This window comes from Pteronotus mesoamericanus, unplaced genomic scaffold, assembly GCF_021234165.1.
Source record: "Pteronotus mesoamericanus isolate MK-2021 breed Mesoamerican mustached bat unplaced genomic scaffold, CSHL_Meso_final contig_116, whole genome shotgun sequence".
Classification (NCBI taxonomy): Eukaryota; Metazoa; Chordata; class Mammalia; order Chiroptera; family Mormoopidae; genus Pteronotus; species Pteronotus mesoamericanus.
The window spans coordinates 2,497,728-2,509,813 of record NW_026555027.1 but is presented as its reverse complement, the minus strand read 5'-3'; the positions used below and the strand labels follow the sequence as shown (position 1 = coordinate 2,509,813).

Sequence of the window (12,086 nt, the reverse complement as noted above, 5' to 3'; positions counted from 1 at the left end):
TAAGTTGTAATTTTTTAATATATCTATATATTCAATATACACATATTAGTACAGATTTCCCCCCCAAATGGCAGGAAAAGAATGTGTTTTACATTAATTTGTCAGTAAGAGAATCACCAGAGGTAATGCTTTCAAAAGTAAAATAAATTGTAAAATAAATTTTATGAGATTAAAAGGTCCAAGCAACCAAAATCTCATTTTTTCGGAAATTAACTCATTCCCTGGCACTCATCACACTGCTGGTTACCACCCTGATTGGCAGGAATGAGGACATGTCTTCATGTGACACGAGGAGACTCAATTCCACATCATTCCTCGCCTACGGCCACAAAAGGAGTCAGGAGTAGGGTGGGATGAAGAAACCTTCCCACCCTCTCGGCCACGCGGCCTCCCAGTCACAGCACCGCTACGCTGCCTGCACGCCGGAAACGTCGCCACCACCCATGCGAACACGCCGCGTCCCTTCACCAGGTCGCATTTCTCCAGAAAGCCCTTCTCAACCACCTAAGACTCCCCCAACCATGAGGTAGCCGTAGGTGGAGTTCACAGGTCTCACTGCAGGAATCTGAAACCAGGAGCACCTACATCTTCACAGCACGAAGCGCCGGTCCTCTCCCTTGAATTTAGGTCTCATATATCCTGTTTTTTTCCATGAGGATCAGTGGTTCTCAAATTGAGCCTGTGGACCACCAAAGGCCACCAGGGCCTAAATGGTGGTCCACAGAGAGTACTCTCCATCCCCAGCCCACCCTTCCCCCGTGAGCAATGCCCACCCCGCGCTCCAGCCCTCCTCCCCCAGCCTTCCAGTCCCACAGCAAATTCATCACATGCAGCGCTAATACTGGGGCCTCCCGACTACTTGCTATAACCAACAGCTGACAACCACAGGGACCTGAGCCTGAAGATCACAAGGGGGGCGAGGCATAGGGATGGGGGAGCTCACAGGAGGGTGCAGGCACTAAGGAAGGGGAAAGAAGGGCACAGGAGTAGAGGAATGGAAAATCAGGGTGGTAGAGGGCGGGCTCCACCAAAAATAAACCTGTAATAAAGTATCCCAGGATGAGAAAAAATTTGAGAACCACTGCTTCGAAATCATAAGATTAGAAGTCCAACAGGAACTGTGGAATATTCTGAACAGCACCTGAGACACATTGTGAGCATTCAAAACAGTTTAAAAAGACCACCCCCCAAAAGACCGGTAACAGCAATAGAAATAACCTCAGGATATAAACCGAGTGGCTCCTGAGCCTTAGTTACGCATTGGCCACTGTCGCGTGACTTGCGTCCACCTTCGGTGCCCCGTCCTGGGTGCACACACACAGCAGGTTTACTCAGGAACTCGGTTAGGGTCACTGGCCTCTTGGTGCAATTTAACTCAACGCTTTCGTATGTGCATTATGTCGTGTACCTTTTTAATCCAGGCCTGGGCGCCAGTGTTGGCCAGCTGCTCCTGGGTCAGGACCTGCACTCCCGTGCTTCCTGTGAACTGGCCAGGGATTGAGTTGAGCTGAGCCCAGGCATCGATCTGAAGAAGAGAAGACGACTCGAGTCACTAAGTAAAATCACCTATCCCACTAAAATGCCCCTGGTACTAACAATTTAATTTTAAATGAAATGATTTAGTTCCTAAAAAGGCTGAATAACAGGCTTAAGTATTCAATTTTAAGACCATATACTGATTTTATTTATTTTTCCTAAACATTTCAAAGAAGTAATTTCACAACATTCAATGAATCCAATTAATGGCATGACTTGGGACATCTCTCTAACAACTAAAAGGCACGGCTACCACACTCATTGCTTCAGTCAGCACCCGGATACATGGCAACAGAGAAAAGAGCACATACGGCAAAGAAGCCCTGCCGCCCCAATAGATGTCAGGACACCCTGAGTTTTTAATTACTTTCTTTGAAGTATTATAAACCCAAAAAATTCGATATATGCCTCAAGAGAAAGACAGTAAATTGTTCACATAAAATGGCTTTCTTTAAAAATCATACACTATGTTATTCATCATTTATCGTGGCAGTTAAATACTCAGTTGTCATTCATTTACTGTGTATTTACCGAACACCTGATAGCATCAGGCAACGTATTTCTTATCTGTATAAATGTGTTGCTTCTAGATAGATCCGCCACAGAAAGGCAGCAGAGAATGGAAAAGCTGTCCATTATTAAAATCATGTGACTCAGGACCCAGACTGATGGGTTTGAATCCCAGTTCCCTCCCTTACTGGCTCTGTGACCCTGGGCATGACTTAACCGCGTTCTACCTCAGTGCCTCCCCTGGAGAGCAGGAACTCGGAATGTTCCCTGCGTCCACTGATTTATTATGAGCAACTAGCTACTTTCACACACCAGACTACAAACTCGATGAGGGCAGGAATTTTTTTCTTTTCTTTTCTCAAGAAACAGAGCCTGTCACATAGTTCCCCATAAACATTTACCAAATGGAAGACCAGGCCCAAATCACTTTCATTTAAAATAAGCTAACTGAAATAAACGATTTTCCCCCTCAGATTTTCAAGATAAGAAACTACATTTCAACAGCATGCCACAGGTTTTCCTTATGTCACAACCATCTAGTCAGTGAAAAATCTCACTTATAGACATTAAAACTGTTACATACCCGTTCCTGAGCTCGATTTAACATGCTCATGGCTTCAAGGTCAAATGCATTTTCACTGAGTCTTTTCTGAGCAAGTGCCCGCTCACTCATTGCTGTAGAGATGTCCACAGGCTACAAAAGAAAACAGATAATTATCTCAAATTACAATAGAACCCCTAAGTTCTGAAAAGTGCTCATACCTTTCGTTACTACATGTCAAAAACAAAACAAGTCTTATATGAATTAACAATTTTATCAAATAGGTAGAAGACTCAAAAAGGCAAAGTAATCTTGGGAAGTAGACAAGGATTGCTCAAGGTAAGTCACAAACTATCAGGGGAAACAAAACCTGACTGATTTATTTTCTACTCTTATCAAATTGCAATCACAGAAAATACCAAGAAAACTTTAAAAATCTCCAGTCTTCAGTAACAAAAGTCTTTTGCAGTAAATGGAGAATTTTTTCACTAGTTCTGAAGCATGGACCTTACACCCAGCAGTTTTCAGTTCACTCTATTAGCACAGCCTTCAGAGGCAACGCGCACGCCGAAACCCCTCTCGGGTGAGGTCGCCTGTGCTCCTCTGCGGGTCTTTCCACCTCGGGGCTTTTCGTCGAGCTTGGTCTTAAGAACTTAATGGCATCAAAGAATATATTCACTATGCAAATAAACTGAGTCTTTTGTATTCAGGTTATGTACACTTATGACCAGTTAAAATAGTTCTGTGGAAGTACGTAAATTAAAACACAGGAAGTAAGATATGTTTGAAAAGTCTCACATCCTCCTTTTCAAAGTTCCACGCTCTACCTGTAAAAACCTCACGCTAGGCCGGTAACTTAATGATTGAACTTTTAAAAATGTTTCATACCGTCCAGGAAAATTCTTCAAGGTAATCTTTAGAGCAAACTCCCAATTTGTCGGGTCTGTGGGGGGGCTCTCAGCCACAGAAGGAAAGCCCATCGAGTGAGTTCCTGATGTTTTTTTTCTTCTAACATTAAGAGTTCAGGTTGATTTGTATCAACTCACCAATTCTTAATACTTCTTTTTCTTCTAACACAACATAACCCATTAATATTTTCTAGTTATTTCACCAAGAAAATCCATTTTTGGAAAATGCTCATCTGACATGGGAAAGTTTTCCTATATTTATATACAAACAATGATGAGTAAGTACTGCATGGGTATGAAGGTAAAGTAAGTTAACAGCTAAGGATTTATTTAAGGAGCTATGTAAAGCCTACCTGTCATTTGACTGTATATTGTGTATAAAAGACTTCTTTTCAAAGCAAGACCTATATAGTAGAGAAGGGTGCATGACTATGAGAACAATTCTAACTTTAACTTTAGAACCCCTTAATCACTTAAATCATTTCTAGTTCTCTTGCTGAATCACCTATTATTTTATTAGAATTCTTCTTACGAAGTACAGATTCTCATATATATCTTCTTAAAAGGAAAGCAAAACTAAACTGAATTCATTCTGTATTGTTTATTCAACTATTCATAGATTTCATAAAGATGTTAATTTCTTAGTTGTCTTAATAAATTATCCACAATAATTAGAATATTTCTGGGCCTATAAGAAAGTCAGACTAACACACTAACAAAAACATAAAAAATGTTTTTATGACCTTGGCCAAGTAGCTCAGTTGGTTAGAGCACCAAGGTTGCAGGTTCAATCCCCAATTAGGGCTCATACAAGAATCAACCAATGAATGCTCAAATATATGGAACAACAAATTGATGTCTCCCCCCAACTCCCTCCACCTTCCCATCTTAAAAAAACAGAACTTTTTATATGTTGACTTTTCATTTCTGTTATAATTCCCACTGATGGGACTGCCCAGTTGGAATCTACGTGCCTTTGGCCTACCTTAGATGTTTCCTAAAACTCTCAGGTAGGGTTACTGATGTAATTCTTAAAGGCACACCAAATGTATCTCAAGTACTGTTCATTCACCTTGCCAGAAATACTTTGGATTTCATAGCTATCTATCAATTTGTAAGGATGTGCAAGTGTAAGCAATAGCTTTTTATTCTAAAAGTCTAAACTCAAGAAACAGTGGGGAAAATATATCTACCACCCATTCCCATGTCCTGATTCCCAATTTCAAACTGTAAGTTAGCCACAAAAATATAGTATGGTTCTGAAAACTCTAAATTTTCTGGATAAAATTAATTCTTCCCAACTGGAAAGCAAATGAATTTTTATCTTCATACTTTTTTCTCTTTAAGTCTTTATTAAGGAAGAAGATAACCTAATGCTTCAACATTTATTTCCAGGATGAAACTTCTTTCAAATCTCAGTAATACTTTATGTTAAATTCACACGTCATTCCAAAAAAAAAACTTTAACACCCTACATGCTTAATGTAAACTTACTTTAGATAAAATCACTAGTTTTTTCCTGAGGTAATACAATTTCATTTATTCCTCAACAGGCTTACCAAGTGAGCTGCAAGTTGATGTCAAAACTTTATTAAAAAATAATAATTCGACTATTAATTTCATATTCCTATCTTTTGAATGTGAAGAAATAGACTCAATGCATCAGTATTATCTTAACCTCTTTAAGGACCTTTAAGAGTTCGTATCAAAAAGCACGTTTCCATGTTTGCAAGGGATACACAATAATGCATCAAAATTCAACTATATAATCCCCAAAGCATTCCTATTCAAGGACTGGGCCAAACATCATGTTATCATTATAAAACCACAACTATCCCTTAGAGCAGCACTGTCCAATGCAATTTCCTACAGTGACAGCTAATGAGCACTTGAAATGTGGCCTGTCCAATGAAGGAACTGACTTCAGTGGCCAGTGACTACTGTGTTGGTGTGCGAGTATACACGCAGTATAAAGTTGACTATACTATGTTTTGGACCTTTAGAGCCTTCACCATCTTTCGATGTTGCTCAGAAACAGGAATGTGTGAAAGGTACCAAAATGATGCTAAAAAGCCCTTCTAAAAACTGGGGGAAAAAATCTTAAACTCTACAGAATACTATTATCAAGTTGTCATCAATAAGATTTGTTTCCACTGATACATTACAGACGTTCTACCTAATGTATAAAGTATAATTATCTGCAGTATTTATAATTGTGCAGTAATATTTTAGGTATTATTAAGGGGGGAAATGTTTCATTTCCTTTTCCCTAAAACTTGTTCTAAAAGGTGAAATCTACAGAGTGTCCTGAATAATTGCAGTTCTCATGTTAGTAAAAACCTGTCCAAGCTATTTCCCCTTTCTACTTCATCGACACAACAGATTACTACTTCTTCTATAACCTAAAAAGGTGTCAGGAATAGTTAAATACATAATTAGCACCATGAAACATGCATTTTAGGGCCTAAGCTATAGGATCATATACCTTCTTTATCTTCCTCATTTTTAAAAATCCTTCTAGGTCAATTTCCCCCTTTTATTAGCCCAACTGTTTACTTAGAACAAGTACCTTAAATTTCTTAAATACACAATGAAAGGATATGAAATAATAAATAATCTTCTACACAGGTAATGCCAGGTACCTTGAATTAAAACACTATAAAAATTTTAAGTATAATGGAACTAAAGAAAAAATAATCTGATCTACATATAAAACATGATTATAAAATATTTAGCAAAAATAAAGTTTCACATAGAGAAGAAAATGACAACTCAAAAACGAAAGCCTTACTAAATGTACAACATCTCAGTTGTTAATGTGTTTGGTTTTAAAAAGTGAATTACAAATCTTTTCATCATATGAAATAATCTAATGCAACTCTTAGGTTTAACTTATACATTTAAACTAAACGAATTATAACAGAAAAACAAACAAGTTATCTATTAAATGGTTTAAGGCAATTCAGTGTTAATCACCTAGGCAAATCTAAGGGCAGAATAAACAAGACTGTACTTACATTCCACTATGCTAGGAACTATGTGCTCTATCTCCCATTGAAATTTTCATCTTGCTCCAAGAACTTAGCCAAAAAACATTTATAAACTTAGAGCTTCTAAACATCGAGATTTTTAGCTCCATCAGGATGCAGAAATAGTCTTCAGTAATAAAAACCAAGCACACAGCCGGAGACAAGTCACCTTCACATGGAAGCCGCCACTAGCCCTTACTGGAGAGCCCCTGCCGGACCTCTGGCCCTCAGGTTGACAGGAAACCCAAGGAGTCTCGTCGAAGAGTGCATTTAACTCTCCAACCCAATAAGCCTTTGCTATCTTTATTACCAAGCATGAATGCCTCCAAGGCCAATTTTTTAAATGTCAGTTTTCCAACATTTTTAAATTTCATTGCTTATGCATCAAATTCACACAAATGTGGTCCAATTCTGTAGTCAGTCCTTACTGTGGATGATGCGGGCTGCTACTTCCTAAAATGATGCTTTGGCAGTAGAGCACACAATCTGTGGAGGTGGTAACCCAGACGGAATGGATTCCTGTCGATCCATCCAATGTCTAGCCATTCACACGTATGTCAAAAAGCACCCATGGGCAAAGACAATCGGTGGGATTAAGGATTATAGCAAAACTTGAGATCAAATCTGTGACCTCTGCCTAAATGTTTTTATGCTCAAAATTAAAGAATCACAAAATGCATTTATATTTATTAAAATGAAAAAGACCAATAGGTTAAAAAAATTAAAAATACTATTCAGTTAAAATATTCACTTTAAAGGAACCTTCCATTACTCTATAAAGCCTTTATTTCAGCCTGACAGGGAATCAAAGGGGTCAATGCTCTCATAAAATATCACTAACAGTATTCCACAAACACCCAAGAACTTATATATTTACCATAAAAATATATAAGATACAGCTAAATAACTAGAAGTGAACATTTTATGTGAACATTTCCTCTAGGTGTTTAATATTACTGCTATATAAAAGAGATCTGTAGCAAAACAAAATCTTATCCCTTCCTCTCCTAAAATTTTGGGATTTTTCTGCTTAAAATTGAATTTTTATATATTTAGTCTAATCTTATAATAGCTGAGTTCTCATATGAAAATTTGTATACATTATCCCAGAAGAGACATCTGCTTCACTTTAGCTTTATGAACACAGAAGCCTTTTTCTTTCTTCTGCTTTAATAAAATACTCCTTTACTTATTAATTTGAATACCCCAAGTATTCAAACTTTCCCCCTGGGATTTCTTTAGAATAATTCTTCTCAACTTCTAATTAAACTCTGACAACCACTTCTGATGACAAGACTAAGGCACCCAGCCCCCATCAATGTTAAGCTGGCTGAGTACTGAATTTTAAATATAAACATATTTAAATACATGTATATAAACTGTTAAGCTGGCTGAGTACTGAATTTTAAATATAAACATATTTAAATACATGTATATAAACTGTTAAAAAAAAAAAAGGTCATCAGAAGTCACTAAGCACTTGAAATAGTTATGGTCACTATGTTCTCAGGAAAACCCCTTGAAATTTTGTAATATTTACAGGGCTTCATTCCACAGGAAAATTTTTCTCACATAATCTCCCTACAAAGTTTTTCCCAACTCTGTTGAATGCATAATCTGCAAGAAATTACTGAAAGTAGTATCAGAACTCCTAAATCAGTCTGTTCAGCCCTCGTATCATGGTTCATATTCAGCTACCACAGGATTTAAGCCACTTGCAAATACCAGTTACCCTTTCCCTCTTCCGATGTGCAGGTTAGCTGGATCTGGGGATTAGCAACTGAGCTGGTTTCACTGCAATACCATCCAAGCCTGCTGCCCCCTCCCTGGTGATGGCATCACTTGCTTCAGGTGTTGGCCCCATGTAAACACTGATCCCCAGCAGTGACTTGAAGCTGCACTGGCTAGTTATCATGTCCAGCCAGCTTCACTGTACACAACTTGCTCTTTTAAAAGGCTACAGGTCAAGAAAACCACACACACACACAAGTGAAAATGTCATCTGTGAATAGCTCAAGGGGGAAAAAAGTCTGTCAAAAGGTTTCTGATTTGGGTTCTGTTCACTTTCTGATTTTATAAACAGGGTTTATTTGTAATATTGGAGGTCTTTAGTGGAAGATGATCACATGGCCAATAAAGGGAACCAGAGTGTGAAGAGTACAGGTCTCTCTGACCTATATATCCCAGAACCACAAGAAAAGAAGTGGGGAGAAGTCCCACACTATAAGGGCATCAGATTGCTAATCCGGTCCTTGGACAAATGTCTGGGCTTTGGTAACAAAGGGGAAGAGGTGATGACTAGACTATGGTATTTTTAAAACTCCCACCCCCCGCCCTAGTAAGTATCCACCCTCCCAGATCCCCCAAGCGTGATTTTGCACAACAAGTTAAATAAAAGTAAACTGTTTATTAAAAGATACAGCAAAGGTACAGATACAGAGATACATACAAAGATACAGATATATATATATATTTACATATATATACAGTCTTGCTGTTTTCATGTGCACTATATTTAGCAGCACATTATTTAATCAGGCGGCATTTTAATGGGGTTGTTTTGACACGTTATTACTGCGTCATTTTGACAAGATACAACTATAGCCTCATGAAAATTTCAAGGTGTGAATTCCACTTCTCCAACTTTCAATAATAGCAAAGAGGGAAAGGAGAAGGGAAATGGAGTACACCAAGGCTGAACATTAGGTTAAACACAAGAATTCAAAATGGCCAAGGTAGCACGGGCAAAATTATTAAAATTAAAGGCTATCTGACAAACAACCCAGAGAAACAGGAAGAAACCATTATTAAAGGGCAATGGGCTCTGTACCCAAGATGCTCACATCAGCCTACAATGACCTTTTCCAATTCACGTCTTGTGTTGAACCTGAGATCTGCCTCTCTCCGCTCCATCCCTCCACCCAGTAAACTTGCTACCACCAAAATCTAGAGCTATAAAGCCTTGAAGCAAAACGGGAAGCTAAATAGTTGTACCTCGGGCTACCTTCCCACAAGTGCAAGGAGGGCCCAATGTTGGGGAGGGACGTGACAACACTGTCCTCTGCAATTCGATGCTTTTCACTTTGTGGCTTGGTTCCACAAAGTGAATTGCATCGAGTTACTGTCAAATGAGAAGCTGCGGGTTGTTTCATCTGTCGTTTAACCCGGCCCTGTCGTTTACCCCGGCCCTAAGAAGAGTGAAACAGAATCCAAATCAGATATGAAGTAACAATAAAACGGCAGATTCAGGTATAAAAAAGGAAAAATACATAATATGCATCTTACTTACCTCAGAGGGCAAATTGCTGCTGAAAACATTATCATCGTCTTTGTTTTCTTCCCCATTTTTCTCCACAGGAACCCACTCTCCATAAACACTATCTGCTTCTTTTTTCCGATGCTGAGACCCAGATGACACAGGAAATTCTTTCGTTAATGTTACCTGGCTTTTTGGAGGAGTTGGCTTTGCTGCAGCAATCTTGAAAAATAAATAAAGTTTCTTAATTTTCAAGAGTCTGAAAATAATTTTCTCAGTATTTAATTCAATAGTTAAAAAACTAAATTCCATTTGAGTCTTATTTAAATAGTTCCATATGTGCTGTTTTATCAATCCATAAACACGATACTCACATTCAGATTAAAAAAAATGGGTTTGGGTTCACTGAGTTTAAAGGGATGATGATAAAAAGGAGGTTCTTCTTCCTCTTCATCCGAAACATGAGGCTTATTCACTATTACATCATCATCTTCTTTACTCTGTGCAATCTGTTTGCATTTCTTAAAAAGTAAAAAAAAAACAAAACAACAAGATAAACCTTACACACTTTAGGTAAAAGATAACATTTAACTTCTTAAAAGAATGAAAACCACATAAAGTCAACTTTCAAAACTAAAACAAGATTAATGATGGGTTATAGATAGGTAACTTGGCTTATAAACTATTTTTAAACACACTCTAGCTGGTCAGTCAACAACATTTATTGAGCACCTACTATGTGCAGAGCACTGGTACTGGGCACTGTCCAAGGGAATACAAAAAAAAAAGGTAGAAGACATGGTCCCTGCTCTCAAGGAGCTTACAACCTAGTTGAAGAAATAGAATACATACACATGAAATAATTGAGGAACGCTTTTAACAGAGCAACACAAGTAACAAGTGCAAACTGATATAATACAAACCAAGTACATAAGTGCTGAGAGAACGAAAGCTTGAGAATAGAATCAGGCAGACTTTGAGAATCAAGGCATACTCCTTTGAAGAGTTCTAAGCCAGATTTTCAGAGTTGAGAACAAGAATTGGCAGGGGAAGGAAAAGAAAATGATCCTAGTCAAGTGGTGGTAAAAAAGTGAGAAAAAACTTATTAGAGGGGACAAGAGGGCTAAAGATGAGGATAAAAACATAGGCAGACACTAAGTGTTCACAGGTTTTGGATAAGGAGTTTGGGTTTGATAAGCAAGCAATAGAAGCATTTACTAGGTCCTTAAATTCTTTTTAAAAAAAGGTTGTAATTCATACTGCAATAAATCTAAGTGATGAAACAGATTATGAAACATTATGATCCCCCAAAATATAGCAAAATAAATGATTTGAAACATTGCAATTGAGTTAAATAGTAGCGTCTCTCCATAAATGTCTTGTAGGTTGAGTGTCTAAAGGAACAGAACTCAAGAATGGAAAATAAGGCATGATGGAGAGGGTGTAATTGATGAGGTCTGACACAGAAAGCAAAGTCAATTCCTTCCTGAGAAGCAAAGGAACAGACTCCATTACCTGGCTTTATAAAAAGGTCAGAATAAATTTGTGTGGACTTGTCTCTTTACAAGCAGAATCTGTCACATCCATTATCAATTGAAAATATTACAATAGGATAAAAAGCTCATTTAGCCAAAACCACAGAGTACACTAGGCTTGTCACCAAGGGGAACAGAGTATGTTTGACAGTGGCAGGCTGGCATAAGGCTAGCCAATAGCAAGTTTCAATATATGAAACAGTGTGGTATTTCTGGATCCTAGCAGCAATATTTCAGCATCCCCCCGCCCCCGGAAAAACAAACAAAATAATATTAATAAAACAAAGCCAAAATAAGCCTCAATTGAAAAGATCAAATTCTTAAGAACAAAAATAAGTGTGTTTAAAATATATGTTACTGCCAAAACCCGAACCGCAAGGAAGAACTGATAATGGCCGGCCATTATCACCAATGGCTGGTACCAAACAGCCAAAACCCGAAATGTTGATGCGAAAGAAGTTCCTTTCAGGCAATGGCCAGCTACTCTCATTAATTTCCAAGCTCCGGTGGCAAAAGATCATTTCTGAAGATTGTCTGTGTCTTTGCGTATATGCAGTACACTCGTGGCGATCAGTGAACACGTCGTGAATGGAAACGAAACTGTAGGCGAGCTTCTGCGTGTTGCTCACTCAACACCTCCTCCATTCAAACGAACCGTCCCACTCCTCAGTCAGTTTGGCTTCTAAAACTGGAAAGCAAAAGTAATGGGAAGTAACTTTTAGCTAGCGGAGCTTAGCCATCCCGGATAATGGCCTGCTAAACAGAGCTTCT

General features: G+C 38.3%; 1 protein-coding gene across 5 annotated transcripts in view; it reads right to left on the bottom strand.

The window, feature by feature from the left end:
- The window catches only part of SON (SON DNA and RNA binding protein), a 31,770-nt gene that overhangs the window by 6,584 nt on the left and 13,100 nt on the right, over positions 1-12,086 (bottom strand). For 2 of the 5 annotated variants that reach the window (XM_054577969.1, XM_054577979.1), the window contains exons 5-8: positions 10,155-10,301; positions 9,814-10,002; positions 2,630-2,740; positions 1,409-1,525 (exon numbers count right to left, since the gene is read on the bottom strand). In XM_054577969.1, the coding sequence (XP_054433944.1) occupies positions 1,409-1,525; positions 2,630-2,740; positions 9,814-10,002; positions 10,155-10,301 (564 nt within the window). Of the gene's footprint in view, positions 1-839; positions 959-1,408; positions 1,526-2,629; positions 2,741-8,892; positions 9,713-9,813; positions 10,003-10,154; positions 10,302-10,358; positions 12,004-12,086 lie in introns of those variants that run through there. The other 3 variants (XM_054577990.1, XM_054578001.1, XM_054578012.1) reach the window with 3 other exon arrangements.